We start from the raw sequence: 17479 nt of genomic DNA, 5'->3' as shown, positions 1-17479 counted from the left end.
AGAGGAACGATTGTTTTCGACCATCAAAATTCCTTTTATGAGGTTCTCTGCTGCACATCTCAAATGACATTTGAAGAACAAAAATAAAACCTGGCACCCCATTTTTCTTTTTCTCCTAAAGGAAACCCATTTTACAGCAGCCCTACTCAACTATTTAAATGTCTGCTCCAAACACACACAACTCCAGCTGGAGGAGCATGGCAAAGCTCTCTTACCAGCATCCTACACCTGAATTTCTGTCTTGTAGCCTACCACAGTTTACCCACAACTGAGCTGTGCTCTGACTTAAGTAACTGGCATCAGCAGTTGTTTTGATTAGGATTTTTTTTCTTTAAAAGGAGAGGAGAAAAATGGAAACGAAAAATAAATGGTAACCCAAGCCTATGATTCCCAGCGCCTAGAGGAACAGTGGCACCAAAATGGTGACCGGTGTATCCTGCAGGTGTCAGGAAGCAGCTTGGAGGTCTCCTTGGAGGAAGGGGACTTTCATCCCCTTGCCCTGAGGAAAGCTTCAAACCCCGCAATGGGCTTCCTCAAGCCTTTGCCAGCTAATCCATTGGCACAAGCCAAGGTGATCCATGTCAGGCTTTCAAGTCCAACAGAGCTTTGGATCTGGTGGCAGAGGCTTCCGCTAGTCTCATTCACCTCTGGGCTGGTCCTTCCCCCTGTTCCAACCTCCCCCCACCCTCCCCCTGCCCTGAAAAGGTGCTATAGAGGCCAGGGGCAAGACTTACTGTCAGTTGTGCTGCTGCGTCATCTTTCCAGTGCTGAGGCCCAACAACAAAGCTCATTCCTCACCCAGTGCTGTAAACATGTATTTTACGGCATGTTTATGACACCGAGCATTGGCATTACAGCACCATCCGGCACTGGCATTACAGGGCCATAGGATTGGGCCTCGAGTCTCATATTGCTAGTTTGGGCTGAAGTTGGTAAAGGCTATTTGACCTTTGGTGGTTGCATTGGGGACCTCAAGTGGATTGTACTAAGATGGGTCTCGCCAGCAACACAATCACTATTTTCCTTTCTTCTAAAGAGGAAGAGCATTTGAATGCAATAGAAGGTACAGCTCCTGCACCTTTCAGAGTTGTGCAATACTGGAAATTGGCTGATGAAGCTTTTCTTGGTTTCTTTGCAACAAGCTGCACTGCCTGAAAATTTCTATAAAAATGTTGAAGACAGAACATTCTGATTCTCCTTTGAATCTGGACACCCTAAAGAAAAAGAACTATGGGCATATGCGCTTTTAAAAAAATAAATCAAGTGGCAAAAAGGCATGTAGGACAATGCATAAAGCAGGACTACTCAATTTGACTGCTATGTGAGCCAGCCACAAGTCCTGACATGCCATCTGCTATGCCCTGTGGCCAAGTATCTTTGCTTCCTTATGTTACATGCATACTCTGGAAAAGAAACAGCTACTGAACACACACAACCACAATGCAGTGACCATTTTTTTTCTTTGCAGCTGTACCATATAAAGAAAAATGGCAGCTGGGGATGCGATAGCCATTGATCAAAGAAAGGCGTAGGAGAAGAATCTTATATGGTTTGCAGAAGAACAGCATAACCTTAATTGCACTGACCCACACCTGTCAGAAGGCACAAGCTGCAAATCTGCAGAGGCATTTGTGAGATTCAAATTTAAACTCTGCCTGCACGAAAGTACCACTGTGCACCCAACTAGACTGCACAGTGTATCACAGAAGCCAAAATAAGCAAACAGTCCTGTTTTGTGCATAGGATAGCCACTTCACACAGGCAGCCTGTTGCAAGAAAGGAACCACTGTGCACTCAAATCCAAAAGTGATGACGGACTTGGTGTTAGCGCAGAGCAGGTATGGGATGCAATTTAAATGCAATGGGGGAAGCATAACTAAACCTAGCAGCTCCCTGAAAAGCAACTGTAAGCTTGCATATACTGTATTTTGCCCTTATAGGGCTGTAATTTGGTCTTGATCAGGAACACAGTGGTTTAGAGAACAGACTTGTATCAACTTGGCCCGGGGTTAGATCTAGGCTTCACAAAATGGCCAAGAAGTAGGGAGGGTTGGTCTGAGTTTGTAAGATGGCAAGAGGAAGTAAAATGTTGAAGGACAACCATGCATATAGAAGGAGCATCTCCTAACCCCCCCCCCCCCAAGAAGCAGTTCATCATCAAGGAGAGTTGGACTGCGTAGGCTGGGTTTGAGCCAGGATGAAGCGAAGGATACCATTCACCACATCCAGTGTTTCATCCTTCTCCAGCACAATATCGTAAGCCTCAGTATATTTCCCTCGCTGTTCCTCCACCTGCAGCAAGATGAGGGGGAGAAGAGAGAGAAAGAGATAAAATAGGGCTTATTGGGCTGGCCTCAGAAAACAACTAAATTGTCTGCACTGGCAAGCTGTGAGCTATATCGGGAACATTCTCTAGCATAAAAGCACACAGAGTCTTGAATGCCACAAGCATACAATTGTAAGGAGGTGTAGATTTAAAGCAAGATTTGCCCCTTCTACAGCAAGTACAGTGGTTGGGTGGCTGCAATGCTAAACCTACACTGCCAGAAGGAACAAGCCTTCAGCTTTCCTGGTTTCAGGATCTTTTCCCTCCCTAGAACTTTATCCCCCACCCTAGACGGTGCATGTTAGTTGCCTGCAATCTCAACTCACCTTGTCATTCAGGAAGCCAACCCGAAGAATATTGTCTGCGTTGGCAACCCCATCTGCCATAGTGAGGTCACCCATGGAATCTCCAAGAAGTAAAATGTTGGTCCTTGTGCACAACTGCTGAAAATATTCTGTGTTCTCCAGGACTGAGTTGTTCTTGTTGTAGGTGTGGATCAGAGGTGTTTTGAAACCAATCAGGATTCCCTGTATGGAGACACACACACAAAAACTAATTGTTGTTGGCATCCTTCAGTCTCGGAAGACTATGGTGTCGCGCTCTGAATGGTGGTTCTGGAACAGAGTGTCCTCTCCAGTGCGCGAAGCCTGGGTAAAGTAGGTATGGAGGATAGGCTGTTACCCATGCAGCAAATCCCCCCTCTCCACGTCGCTGGAATGGTCCAATGGAAAGGCAGAGGCCAATATGGTTGGTTCCAGCGGCGTCGCAGGAGTTGCCAGAATGTGACTGTGTTCAGCCATGAACTGCCTCAGGGACTCCGGCTGCTGATTTTGCCTCGAGGTTGACTCCTGAAGCCTTTTCCATAACTGGATGTAGCCACAAGGCAGTGGAGGTTTGGGGTCAGAGTTTTCCTTCTCTCAGATGAGCTGCCTTCCCAGGCTGACGAGTCCCATCGACCCAGTGGCTGTTTAGTCGCCTCTTACGACAAGTACAGCCAAACTGAGGGCCTATTCTTATCCCCAGCCCCCAGGGGAAAAAGACTAATTAACTACAAGCAAAACTTAATGGCTCCAAATCAGAGAGACGTAGACAACTTCTGCATTCTGTGCTGGAGGGATAAAAGTACATTTTGTTGACACAATGGCATCCTCCACAGGTAGTCAGGCAGTACCTAGCAGTAATGATTTCTTAGTTACTGTCGTGCTACTGGTCTGTAAGCAGGGTGAGAATCAGAAGCTTCAAATCCTCAATGTCAGGGTTGGGGAGAATTTGGCAGGCACTACAATGAGCAAGAATCCGGGTCTGGGAGCCAGGCAGACAAGGTAACAGCTTGGCTGATCAGGCCTCAGAGTCATCTACCAATGTCCTTGCAACAGTCCCCAGGACAAATGTTCCTTCCTCTGATGAGCATGGGAGGCCAACATTGCCTTGTTTCTGCAGCTGCACTGGGCTTTGAATAAGCACCTCCAAGCTCAGTGTTACATCAGACACAAATCCCCTCCCGGAGGAAATGCAGGGCCAGCAGTGGGCACAAAATCTGTCTGATTAGAAAGGCCAGCCAAAATGTGTGGATTCCAGTCTTGTCAGAAAGCTTCCTAGAGGAACACAGGAACTTATGCTGCTATGATTCCAGTTATACCTTAGTCTACCTTGCCATTTGCACAGATAGAGAGTGTGATCCTTGGGACTCCAAGCACCTTCAACCCATGCAACTTCTAGTTCGTATTGGCCTAGTACTCAGCAGCATGGTCTACCTGTGCCTGGGCTATACCACTTCAGACTGCAGATGGAGGTTCTCATAACTGAATGTTCCTGCATTTCCCCCACCACTACCAATTCTTCCACACAGAAAACTAAATGTTGGAGAGAAGGTTAAGCTACTCTCTTTTCCCTGGATATCTAGTTCTTTTTAAGTCTGGAGGAGCGTTCATTCTTGTGAGCCCAACTTAAAAGCTGGAAGTGGTGAAGCCTAGGCACAAGCTCACTACCTCAGTAAAAGCTAGACAAATGCATGCTAATCCTTGGATTCAAAATTCAAGCCTGGAAGGCCATGGCTGACCCTGTTGGGCACACACTAGATTTCCCCTTGTTTGATTCAACAGGGAATTGTCTGTTCTAGCAATCTTCTAACCATGTCATCTATGGCCAAGATAAAAATAGGAATCCTTTTTAAGCTAATCCCATAGTGCCCAAACTATGATCCTTATAGTGCCTCCATGCCACAGCAGATGGGGAGGACAGGGGTGGGGAACAGAATGTTTTCAACAAAAAATCAAAATATCTTTTTGAAACTGAGCTTTATAAAAACAAAAACACTCACATTGTTGTCAAAGTTCATATAGTTGGAGACCACATTAATGTTGGAGTGGAACATGCCAGCCTGACGGATGATCTCCTCCAATATGTCACCTACACCTGCCGAGAAGATGAACAGTGGAATTTTGCTTTGGTGAAGCTGGTCAAAGAAAATGTTGAAGCCATCTCTGAGTGCAGGAAGAAGACAAAGAAACAACAATGTTTGATTGCAACGGTGAAACACATACAGCTCGCTCCAGGAAGTCGCAAAGTGGGCATTCACCAGGGCCTCAATGCTGGGAAAGAACGCTAGCACCCTAATAGGGTGACCATTTGGATTTTGTGTGGGGTACCCAAGGAAGTCAAAGGTGAGAGACTCTTGGTTTGCATGCCTAGTCTCTTCAAGGCTAAGAAGGTTTGACCAAGGCGCCCCAAAAATATAAAGGAGAAAGAAAACCTGGAAAAAAGAGACACAAAAACAGGAAGACAGAGAAAAAGCAAGGGACAGACTAAAGAGATTAGAATTAGAGAACAAAATTAATAGAAATACATACACAGAACGGTAGGGCATGCACTAATTTTGTCCTATAGCACCAATGAATCAAAGCAAACTGATTAGTCAATTTAGGGGTTGGGGTTAGATGCTGCAACAATTTGTTATGGGCGCCTTATAATTTATAGCAGGGTTCCTCAAATTGTGGGTTGGAATCCACTAGGTGCGTCACAATTGATGTCCTGTGCATCCTGGGCTGGGCCCTTCCTCCCACCCTTGCATCCAGTTGGATCGAAATTGGAGCCTTCTAGATGCAATTGGAGGCTGCATTGTGCCTCTGCAGGACACCAGAAGCAGCCAGAAAGTCACTTCCAGTAGCTGCCAGAGGCCTACGGAGGCCTTCTGAGGCCTGCGGAGACCCAGCGGGAGAAAGAGGTGGGTCATGTTGCTCTCTGCCACAGAACAGGTGGATCACAGTTGGAAAGAGTGAGAGTCCCTGCTCTATAGTCTATAAAACTATAAATTGATGTGTTTTAGTGGTTAGAGCAGGGCTGCTTGAACCCCGGCCTGGGGGCTGGATTCAGGGTTTGGATGAACCTGTCTGCCCAGTGAGTGGACCTTAGTGTTCTGCCCCAGCATGGCTCATAATCTGGGTAGGCGTCCTGTCACGCAGCCTTCTGGGATGCCAGGCAAGAGATGCGACTGCCCAGAGCATCCTGATGCTCAGGTCTACAACTGAAAGCTGCGGTCTGGACAGGGTGCATTCCAGGTGCACAGCAGTTGTGAGTTTGGGCACCACTGAGTTAGAGTAACCACTTGGTACACGTTGTTGTAAGATACAAATGCCTATGTGTTAAATCAATCTATTCTGCTATATGGCTATTTGGCATATTACATAGCAGCAACCCCAAGCCCCTGAGCTTATATGGACAGGGAGTCATTGCTGATCCCAGATTGTTGACTAATGCACCTGTGTAAGATACATTTGTTGTGTTCACACTTTACATCTTCAGTGTATATACAATTAAAATATGGAGTGTGTGAAGAGACCTTTAGGCTGCACTGGGACTTTCTTCTGGGTAGACATGTATAAGATTGTGCTATTAGACTACTAATGGTTTCAGATCTCCTATCTGCAGTACAGAGATAACAGGGAGAGCCTACAGGGCGGTTGTATGAATTACTGGAATGATCTATGTGAAGTGCTTTGAATACTTGAAATGTGTTGTACAACTCTTGCTATCTTTAATCTTGACCATTTTGTTTTAGAGCCAAACAGCAGCATTTCAATCTCAGCTTGCCTGTCCCTACTTTATGGCTTCCAGCCATGCTTCCCTTCTACATCCAACACCTTTCCCTTTGCTACAGTGTTGCACCTTGTCAAAGCTGGTCAAATTCTACGCACACTTAATCAGCATTCAGTGCAAGCATTCCAACTGTGTAGACTGCTGCCCATAAGCAGCTAGCTTCCATACATTAAATGTACTGATAGATCCAATTTCTTGTGCAGAATTCTCACACTGGAGAATTTGGGAGGGTTGATGTAAAGGAAACTTGGGAGGGTTGTTGCAAAGGAAAAATAACCACAAAAACAAAGGTGCATGCTGTCCTCCTCTTTCCCCATCCCTGGATCCTATTCTTGTACCTGAGCATGACATCCGACTCTTTCACTGTCGGGGCAATGTCACTTTTCCGAATCTTCTCCTGGGTTAAGACATTGTGGGCCTCTGTCCACCTGAAATAAATTCCTGCTGTTAGATCTTTAAACTACTTTCAGGGAACAGGACTGGCCTCTCCTATTTCCAACCAAAGAATCTAACAAAAACCTACAGCCTTCTAATCCAGTTCAGCACTTGCTTTGAGGTTAGGAGTTCTGCTCTCTCTGACCGCTTTGGGGTAGTCTCAGCAGCACTGTGTCTCTATTAATGCTGAGAGGTCAGGGGAGGACATGCATTTAAACTGAGAGTCTGATTCTGGCCCTCCATCAATCCAGAACACCAATGATATCATTCCTGGATTAACTAAATCTAATCTATCTGGCCTGACATGCTTCCTGTTCAATGTGGAGCACAGCTTGGTAAGAGAATCTTTTCCTATACCTACAACCCAGTTCTCCATTTCAGGATTCCGAACTGTAGCAGGATCTGCCGTAATAGCCTTCATCAATTACCTTCTTGGGTACAAATACTCACCACTCTACCATGAGGGGCAGTTTGTCTTCCACAGTCCGATCAGGGTCAATTTCGATAGGATAGTAATGATGGAGCAGATCTTTTAGCTGGAACATTTGCCAGAACACACGTGAGCAAGGAAGAAGAAAGAAAAGTCTTTTAAGACATTCTCAAAGGTTCTCAAAGACAGAATTGAGACAACTGAGTGTAGAATTTTCATGGGTTTCCAACTAGAAACGAAGATTGAACAACCACCAGCTTAGCCTTGCTCCCAGTCACCTGGGGGGGGGGGAGATAACTAAGCTATGCTTCTTAAGCATTTTTCAACTCTTACCCATGGGTGGGAACCCCTCCATTTGACTAGCAGCACATTTCTGTGCTGTCACAAGTAAGTGAAGTTAAAATGGTTTACCAAGATGTCAAAACTACAAATGTCTGGTTCCTCAGCAACTTTAGCAGGACCTGAAAAGTTTACCAATATGTACACCATAAAACTGGTTTGGCTTCTTTCAAGTAACTCTGGAATTGTGGTTTTGCGAGGTGGTGGCTAAAACACCGAGTCTGCCATATTAGATAGTTGTACTGCTACTGTACACTAATCAGCGGCAGAAAAAGAAATTTAGATTTTTTGCTCTCAAAATGCCAGAGTGAGGGATGTATGTCACTTCAGGTAACAGATGATGAAAATTCTTAACCTGACTTCAGTGATGGAACAGTACATACAAAAGGAGAGCAGCTTTAGGTCAGTATATCAAGAGAAAAACAGCTATTTATGGGGCTTCACTGCTCTTGAGAAACCGTGTTCCAAAAAAGAACAAAAAAAGATTTTGTCAAGCACATCGGTACCATAGGAAGGCCATCCAAAACACTGAAATAACACCAAGGGTCCAAACCTATCCAACTCTCATAAGAACATAAGAACAGCCCCACTGGATCAGGCCATAGGCCCATCTAGTCCAGCTTCCTGTATCTCACAGCGGCGTACCAAATGCCCCAAGAGCACACCAGACAACAAGAGACCTCATCCTGGTGCCCTCCCTTGCATCTCCAGTACTGGTACAGCTGCAATGCAGCTCCAGGGTAAGGAAACAAATGTTCCAATACCTTGAGGAGGCCTTTGTGACTGACTCCTCACCACAGGATGCAGTGCACGCCCCATTGGCATGGCTGCACCGGCAGTAGAAAATTGGATAGGACTGGGTCCTGAGACATCAGTCAAAAGTTACAAGATGCAGCTGGTTTGATGGTCAAAACCACAAAAGTAGTTTGAACCAACCCTGAAACTCCAAAATGGGGACCAAATGAACTAACATTCGAACTATTAAATGCTAATGTAATCTGCAGCGTTCTTCATTAAAATAAGTATCCCAGAGAATGGCAATTCAGTCAGCTTTAACCCACAAAAGGGGGTAATTAAATCCTGGTCAGATTATTTTGAAATTTACTTTAAACTTTAATCTACTTTGAGATTCTGTCTAGCTATATTAAGTTTAAATTTATCAATTAATCTCCTGGGTTTATTTTGACATGTCATTTAACCATATTTCTTTCCTTAATTTTTATTTTTTTAAGATTTATTCATAAAATGTAACTATGTGCTTGCATTTGTTAATCAAGCATTGCAAGCTTTTAAAGTACAGCATTTTATTCATTTCAATATAGTAAAAGCATTCTAAAATTTGCTCTTTGGTCTGTTTCCAGTTTGGGAAAAGGATAGTATTGTGAGAGTTAAAGCTACATGGAGAAAGAAAGTTGAGCTCCAATAAGAAGTGCCAACTTACGGAGTCCTTGCCTCTCAAGAGAAGGTATGCAGAGTGAGCTGATCAAGAGGTCTTAGATTTCTCACAAAACTACAATTCCCAGGGCTCCTGATTGCAGGCGGGAAAGGAATGTGACATTTAGTTTAGATCTTAATACAGCCAAATGTTAGGTTTGAAATTTCATACCTTTTTCTTGCCTTCCTCGCTGATGACACAGCTGTAATCTAAGATATCTAGAGAGGTTCAAATGAAAACACATGTAATTTCTGGAAACCACAGCACAAATATAGAACAATTTCTAGCTTAGTGTGGCCAGTTGAGGATTGCTATGACTCCAAGCTAGCCAGCTCCAACTCTGAATTTTCAAATGATTCACTCCTTGGCATGAATAAGGCTGTGTGCTTCAGGATCCCATGCAAGCACACAATATTGAATTCTGTGCCCAGTACATCATTCTGTGAAATTGTGCTTATTTTTTAAAAGCAAGTTTCTAGTCCTTAAGACTGTGGAGATAGCCTGGGAAGTTGTGGGCAATGCCCATTGAAATCTTAAATTCCAAGTTTGGGGATGGTGCAAACTAAAACAGGATTTCCATAAAATGGAAAGAAACTACATCTTTCTTCTTCTCCATTAATGACAAGAACAGAATAAATCACACATTATGAAAAATGTGCTTAGCTGCTTAATTTATACAGATTGCAGACTTCAACTTTACTTGGCACATACCCACTACTTAACCAAGAACTCTAGTTCATAGCTCCTGATCTTAACCAGGATGCCACACTAGCTACACGGTAGAGGTAGGTACTGTAGGCTCAAGGCCTATAGGGGAGAAGGAAAAACCAACGCAGAAAAGAAATTAAGAGAATACAAGAAAAATGGCCGTATAAATGAATCACAATTCTACATGGGGCAGGAATGGGAGAGAAATTATGATAAAGATATGAGAAGGCCTGCAAGAAGGAAAGGGAGAAGATCAATGCGGAGGCAAGCTGGGAACTGCCAAAGAAACTGGACTCACTATATGAAGTGGGACAGCGCCGTCCATTGAACTCAAACCGAGTTAGAGTCATGTCGAAATCAGAAATGACCTGGAGAGAACAGCAGGGAGAGAAAGAGAAACTAGGTAGCTTCCACAGAATCAGGACACCAGCCGCTAAAAAAGTTGGGTGCCAGAGTTACGGCTTAACACCTAGCCTTAAACAGAGGATTTGTAGCACAGCAGAGATAAGAATCCAGACCTGTTGGCATTCCACATGCAGCCCATGACCAACAGCTTTGCTCCATAACAACCTGCCTTTTCCAAAGGCTTTTGAAGGCATGGTGTGGGGCAGAGTGCATTCAAAACACAACACATTGATTCTTCACAGTGACTTGCACAGACAGATCAGTGCTGGGCTAATTTCACTCAGGCATTAGAGTTCCTGGCTAGGAAACAAATATTTCACAAATGCAGAAGATCTTGCCACTTTTGGTGCTCTGGAAGTTAGACCCGTGATTGGGTATATATTTGGAGCACCGATTCAAAACATTGCATCAGTATGGCCATATTACCTCTAGTTTTGAAGATATGGCATACATACCTTAGATGTTGATATGCAGATATATAATTGGATATTGAGTGAACTGATAGTAAAGCTGATTGTTTTGCCCTATCAGCTGATAGCTTCACTATCAGCACAGGGTTCTCCACACCCCCGGGGGGCTGCAGGAGGCTCTGGTAGGTCCAGCCAAGTCCCTGCACGCCTCCAAAGTGACACGATCCTGGTGAGTGCGTCACTGCCTCCCCCTCCCCCGCAAGGACTTACTGCAGGGTTCAAATGACTTTGGAGGTTGAGAACCGCTGTCTTAAGCTTTAAGTCAGTGGTTCTCAAACTCTCTGGGAGAGTTTGAGAGCCACTAAGTTCTTGCGTGGGCAGGAGGGGGAGGCAGCAGGGGTGGGGGAAGGTAGCTGTGTGATCCCCAGGATCACACTGCTCAGGGGGGCTGCAGGGGCTTGGGTACACGTACCCAAACCCCTGCAGCCTCCCGGGGGTGCAGGGAGCCCGGTGCAACCTGCAGCAGGGCTCCCCGCAGCAGTGAAAGTAGATGCGGAGCGATCACGCCCTGCCTCTGGAAGTGGAGCATGTACTGGGGATCACATGTACCCACGCCCCTGCAGCCTCCCTGAGCAGTGCGATCCTGCCTCCAGGCTGCCCCTGCCCCTTTAAGGGGCGAGGGCTCGCAGGCTGGGGTGTCAAGACACCACAGTTTGAAAAGCCCTGCTTTAAGTGGAACCATGCAGCAGGTTGCAAAACATTCCTTCCACTTGGTGGACATCTCGCTAATAAACAAAGACAGAACAGGCAGTGCATGGCATTTTAAAAAATGCTGATGTTTTGTAAAACTTCACCATCTGTTCTACCTCTCTTGACATGTATATGTCAAGAGTAAATCTCACAAAAAGGTAGCCTAGCTGCAGGCAAATATTTGCCAAACACCCCTTCACCCTGCTGGAACCTGCTTATGTAAGCAAATAGAACTCCCCTGATAGGAGGGGTAAAAATAAGGCACAGTAAGGTATACATACCTGGAGCCTGTCCACTCCCCCTTTCTTGAGTGCTGAAATGATCCTTTTCACTTGCTCAGGATCCTTCATCTGGACAGTCACTTTCTCCAACTCAGGCACCTGGAGAAAGAGCAAGCGTGCTATCTGCAATGGAGTTTTTGGCATCTGTGTGTGTGCTCTTGGTGTATTCAGTTTTATAAGTTACAAGAGAAACTTGCAACAAAATGTTGTATCTCCTCAATTCAAAAGCCCAAGTGGCTCAAACCGACCAATTCCTTCTCCCTGTCCCCTCTTCTGTTGCAGCTGTTTCCCCCCCCCCAACTGCTAACTCAACATTCTGTGGCTCTTAGGAACTGTTGAGCATGCTCAGTCTGCACCAGACTTTGGGTTTTTTTCCCCTAACCTTCACTTTTTCTTTAATTGACAAAATTTAAATATTTCTCTTTTTTTTGTATATATATTTATTTTATTTTTAATGATATTAAAAAGAAAAACAATAATATTAATACAAAAATACACTGAAATTCATAAAAAAGAAAAAACTACACAGAATATATCTAACAGTGTAGCAAGAGTGAAGCAAAAAGTTCTAATTACTTTCTGCATTTATATAAATGATATAAATGCACATTGGGGGAAGAATACCAGGCAAATCTCTAACAAAAACCCTTGACTTCCGACGGGCGGACTTCCCTCAAATGAGGAGGCTGGTTAGAAGGAGGTTGAAAGGGAGGGTAAAAAGAGTCCAGTCTCTCCAGAGTGCATGGAGGCTGCTTAAAACAACAGTAATAGAGGCCCAGCAGAGGTGTATACCTCAAAGAAAGAAGGGTTCCGCTAAATCCAGGAGAGTGCCCGCATGGCTAACCAGCCAAGTTAGAGAGGCTGTGAAGGGCAAGGAAGCTTCCTTCCGTAAATGGAAGTCTTGCCCTAATGAAGAGAATAAAAAGGAACATAAACTGTGGCAAAAGAAATGTAAGAAGGTGATAGGGGAGGCCAAGCGAGACTATGAGGAACGCATGGCCAGCAACATTAAGGGGAATAATAAAAGCTTCTTCAAATATGTTAGAAGCAGGAAACCCGCCAGAGAAGCGGTTGGCCCTCTGGATGGTGAGGGAGAGAAAGGGGAGATAAAAGGAGACTTAGAGATGGCAGAGAAATTAAAGGAGTTCTTTGCATCTGTCTTCACGGCAGAAGACCTCGGGCAGATACCGCTGCCCGAACGGCCCCTCCTAACCGAGGAGTTAAGTCAGATAGAGGTTAAAAGAGAAGATGTTTCAGACCTCATTGATAAATTAAAGATCAATAAGTCACCGGGCCCTGATGGCATCCACCCAAGGGTTATTAAGGAATTGAAGAATGAAGTTGCAGATCTCTTGGCTAAGGTATGCAACTTGTCCCTCAAAATGGCCACGGTGCCAGAAGATTGGAGGATAGCAAATGTCACGCCTATTTTTAAAAAGGGAAAGAGGGGGGACCCGGGAAACTATAGGCCGGTCAGCCTAACATCCATACCGGGTAAGATGGTGGAATGCCTCATCAAAGATAGGATCTCAAAACACATAGACGAACAGGCCTTGCTGAGGGAGAGTCAGCATGGCTTCTGTAAGGGTAAGTCTTGCCTCACGAACCTTATAGAATTCTTTGAAAAGGTCAACAGGCATGTGGATGCGGGAGAACCCATGGACATTATATATCTGGACTTTCAGAAGGCGTTTGACACGGTCCCTCACCAAAGGCTACTGAAAAAACTCCACAGTCAGGGAATTAGAGGACAGGTCCTCTCGTGGATTGAGAACTGGTTGGAGGCCAGGAAGCAGAGAGTGGGTGTCAATGGGCAATTTTCACAATGGAGAGAGGTGAAAAGCGGTGTCCCCCAAGGATCTATCCTGGGACCGGTGCTTTTCAACCTCTTCATAAATGACCTGGAGACAGGGTTGAGCAGTGAAGTGGCTAAGTTTGCAGACGACACCAAACTTTTCCGAGTGGTAAAGACCAGAAGTGATTGTGAGGAGCTCCAGAAGGATCTCTCCAGACTGGCAGAATGGGCAGCAAAATGGCAGATGCGCTTCAATGTCAGTAAGTGTAAAGTCATGCACATTGGGGCAAAAAATCAAAACTTCACATATAGGCTGATGGGTTCTGAGCTGTCTGTGACAGATCAGGAAAGAGATCTTGGGGTGGTGGTGGACAGGTCGATGAAAGTGTCGACCCAATGTGCGGCGGCAGTGAAGAAGGCCAATTCTATGCTTGGGATCATTAGGAAGGGTATTGAGAACAAAACGGTTAGTATTATAATGCCGTTGTACAAATCGATGGTAAGGCCACACCTGGAGTATTGTGTCCAGTTCTGGTCGCCGCATCTCAAAAAAGACATAGTGGAAATGGAAAAGGTGCAAAAGAGAGCAACTAAGATGATTACGGGGCTGGGGCACCTTCCTTATGAGGAAAGGCTACGGCGTTTGGGCCTCTTCAGCCTAGAAAAGAGACGCTTGAGGGGGGACATGATTGAGACATACAAAATTATGCAGGGGATGGACAGAGTGGATAGGGAGATGCTCTTTACACTCTCACATAATACCAGAACCAGGGGACATCCACTAAAATTGAGTGTTGGGCGGGTTAGGACAGACAAAAGAAAATATTTCTTTACTCAGCGAGTGGTCGGTCTGTGGAACTCCTTGCCACAGGATGTGGTGCTGGCGTCTAGCCTAGACGCCTTTAAAAGGGGATTGGACGAGTTTCTGGAGGAAAAATCCATTATGGGGTACAAGCCATGATGTGTATGCGCAACCTCCTGATTTTAGGAATGGGTTAAGTCAGAATGCCAGATGTAGGGGAGAGCACCAGGATGAGGTCTCTTGTTATCTGGTGTGCTCCCTGGGGCATTTGGTGGGCCGCTGTGAGATACAGGAAGCTGGACTAGATGGGCCTATGGCCTGATCCAGTGGGGCTGTTCTTATGTTCTTATGTTAATGATCTAAATTTCCACACTTATAAAAGTTATATCTCTAATAGTCCCTCATATGACTAATCTTCAAATGCAGAACTCATTAAATCATTACACTCTCTCTCTCTCTCTTGCAAAAAGTCAATAATTGTTTTCCAGTTATTCATAAAGGTTTTTGGTGATTTCTCTTTAAGTCATAAATTTATCCAGACAAAATTTAAATATTTCTACAAACTTAGATAGTTCATCTTAGCTCCGAGGATGTAAAAACCATTACTTTGTCTGTGGGAATCTCAATCAGTCAAGTAAATTTGCGATTAATATATAGGTAACATATATACAGGGTAATACATACATTCCCACAAACAATTCATTTGCCCCTGCCTTTCACTCTGCCATGGTCCTTCTCAGAAGCTCCACCTTCACTCCCATCCTTTTCTCCCACTCTAAAATGAGTTCCCCATTTCTGATCTTTCCATTAATTCTCCATCCCACAAAATATCCATAAAAGAGTAAAACAACTTCTTGCTCCTGATTGACTTCATGCTCCTGGTGCCCTCCAACTCACCAGCCTTTCCTCTCCAAGGCCTCTTTGACCTGCCTTCAAGACCTCAAGTCTTCCAATTCATTCCCTGACAAGAACATTCCTCTTTTGATTCTCCAAACACATACCTGATATGGGATTCCCAACTTTTCTCCATTCCTCCAACGGTTACACCAATAGACTTTAACCAGGATCCTTACACATACCACCTCCTGCTCTATCTACTCTTCCTTGTTCCCTGAATGGGCTTCCCTCCAAACCATTTTCTTGACACCTGATCCCACAAACTTGACCCCTTCCTATTGTCCCAAATCAAATTGTTTTAAAGAGCGAGCTGGTATAACATACTAGCCAAGACTGAATGACAAATCCAAACATTATTAGAGGATTGAATACTGTTGTTAGCTTTGCCATGAACTTAACACAAGAAGAACCCCGTTGGATCAGGCCAAAGGCCCATCTAGTCCAGCTTCCTGTATCTCACAGCAGCCCACCAGGTGCCTCAGGGAACACACAGGACAACCTGCTTTCTGTTCAAATTCTGCCCTGCTGCTTTTATTAAGTATGCACTGACTGATTGATTGATTGCCTTCACCTAGCTGCCATGCCTTGTGTCCCAAATTACTAGAACTTCAAATCACGATCTAACTTGGGTTAAGTATAAAGTAAATTTAAATAAAACAGAAAAGTAGAAAGGTTGCTTTCTTCTTTCTTTTCTCCTCCTCTGTTTTGTTAGTTTTCCAAGTGCCTCTGCCTCGGGCTCTTACTCCCAAGTAGTACTGTCTAGGAGACTCTGCTCCTAAACAGAGCAGACCTGTGTAGACTTGAGCTGTAATTTACACTTTCTGCAGAATTAGCACCCCCACCTACAAGCTGCAGATTATAATGACAACAACTATACAAAGGTAGGTCGGGATAAAGATTACAATATGATGCATGAAACACTTGCTCAGCCGCACTAAGCAAATATTAAACGTGGCTGTTAAAGAAGCCTTCCCCACTAGACTGCACAGACACTTCTTCTGCTCTTTCTGATGCATAGATGCAGCCACTGGCCCCTCGCATCAGGAGCCCCCAAACACTCACTTTGAGGGCCTAACTCCCTACTTGCTTGCCTTTCTGGGGCCTCCACCTGCCGTCCACAGAAAGCCTCCCACTGATGGCCAGTTGCACTCCGAAAAGCTCCCCCCACAGTGTGATCCCCCCTCCAACGCTCATCAGACTATCCCCTGGGAAGATCTACCCCCCTCTCCCAGTCCCAACAGACCTGCCTCCCCCCAAGTCGGTCCTGCCACCAGCACAAGCCTAAAGAACTACAGAACTAGGAAGGTCACAGCTGAAGCATTGCGGGGGAGGGGAGATGGGGGCCGCAGAGAGTTGTGAAGGTTTTCCGCAGTTGAATGGGAATGCGCCCCGCGCTTCTGCTGGCCTGGAGTCCATGAGGAGTTTGGTCTCCTGCAAAGACTTGCAATCAGAGGCGACTACTCCTCATGGACTCCAGGCCAGCAGAAGCGCGGGGCGCGTTCCCATTCATTGCCCTGCAAAAAGGTCTCTGCCCCAGGAGGCGGACAGTGCACTCCTTGCGACAGATCTGCATCCCACCAAGCCCTGCCCCCGCTGGTCTCAGGCTCACCATGGTCTTGGTCCAGCAACCCCAACGTAGGAAGGTGCTCGCGGCTGGCGCCGGGAACGGAGCAGGCGGAGGAAGGCAGAGGGACGGAGTTCGCCCAGGGTTGGGCTGGGCTGCAGGCAGGCGCCGCCTCCTTCGCCTCCATTCTTGGCTGCGAGTCATCGGAGGCTGCTGGAGCTCTGGTTGCACTTGCCTTCCCTCGCCCTCCCCTGGGCAGGCACCGGAGGTCGCCCTCCCCGGGTGGAGCTGGCTGCCTGCGAGCCGCTGATAAGGAGCCCGCTCCGTCTCCCTCGCACTGCAGGCCGTACGGCATGTCAAGGGGGAGATGCCAGAGCGGCTTTCACGCGCTTCCTTGTAGGTCTACCAGCCTCAGAATGCGGGCTGTAAACTCAGGGTACGATTCAGGCTGCAACCCTACACATGCTTAGCTGGTGTAACTAGGGTGGAACCTGCCGGGCACCCTACGTGGGGGGCATCAGGCAAAGCAGTCACTGGAGGTAGAGGTGCTGGCGGCTCCCCCCCACATGAGAGGGAATGGGGGACACAAAGCCACCAGCACCTCCTCCTCCGGGAGAAACCGCAAGTGGCATCATAATCTCATGTGACATCATCACATCACTGCCCTGGGCACCAGGGCTTCTAGTTATGCCTATAGGGAGGAGTAGGCCCCATTGTACTACATCCAGGCCACTTCTTTCCACTTAGCGCTAGAGAAACATAGGGCACAATCCTAACCAACTTTCCAGCACTGGCATAGCTTTGCCA

The 17479-nt window shown here is 45.9% G+C and overlaps 1 protein-coding gene across 1 annotated transcript; it reads right to left on the bottom strand.

The window, feature by feature from the left end:
• Positions 1-660: 660 nt before the first annotated feature.
• NT5C3B (5'-nucleotidase, cytosolic IIIB) lies at positions 661-16783 on the bottom strand. The gene is made up of 9 exons (XM_066627248.1): positions 16718-16783; positions 11615-11713; positions 10067-10136; positions 9232-9278; positions 7307-7392; positions 6760-6849; positions 4647-4809; positions 2653-2853; positions 661-2292 (listed from the first exon to the last, which is right to left on the bottom strand). The coding sequence occupies exons 1-9, from the start codon at positions 16718-16720 to the stop codon at positions 2158-2160; spliced, it is 894 nt and encodes a 297-aa protein (XP_066483345.1). The 5' UTR covers positions 16721-16783; the 3' UTR covers positions 661-2157.
• Positions 16784-17479: the final 696 nt, after the last annotated feature.

Source organism: Tiliqua scincoides, chromosome 5 (genome assembly GCF_035046505.1).
Source record: "Tiliqua scincoides isolate rTilSci1 chromosome 5, rTilSci1.hap2, whole genome shotgun sequence".
Lineage (NCBI taxonomy): Eukaryota > Metazoa > Chordata > Lepidosauria > Squamata > Scincidae > Tiliqua > Tiliqua scincoides.
The sequence above is the reverse complement of the archived record's forward strand: the minus strand, read 5'-3'. Positions and strand labels throughout refer to the sequence as shown.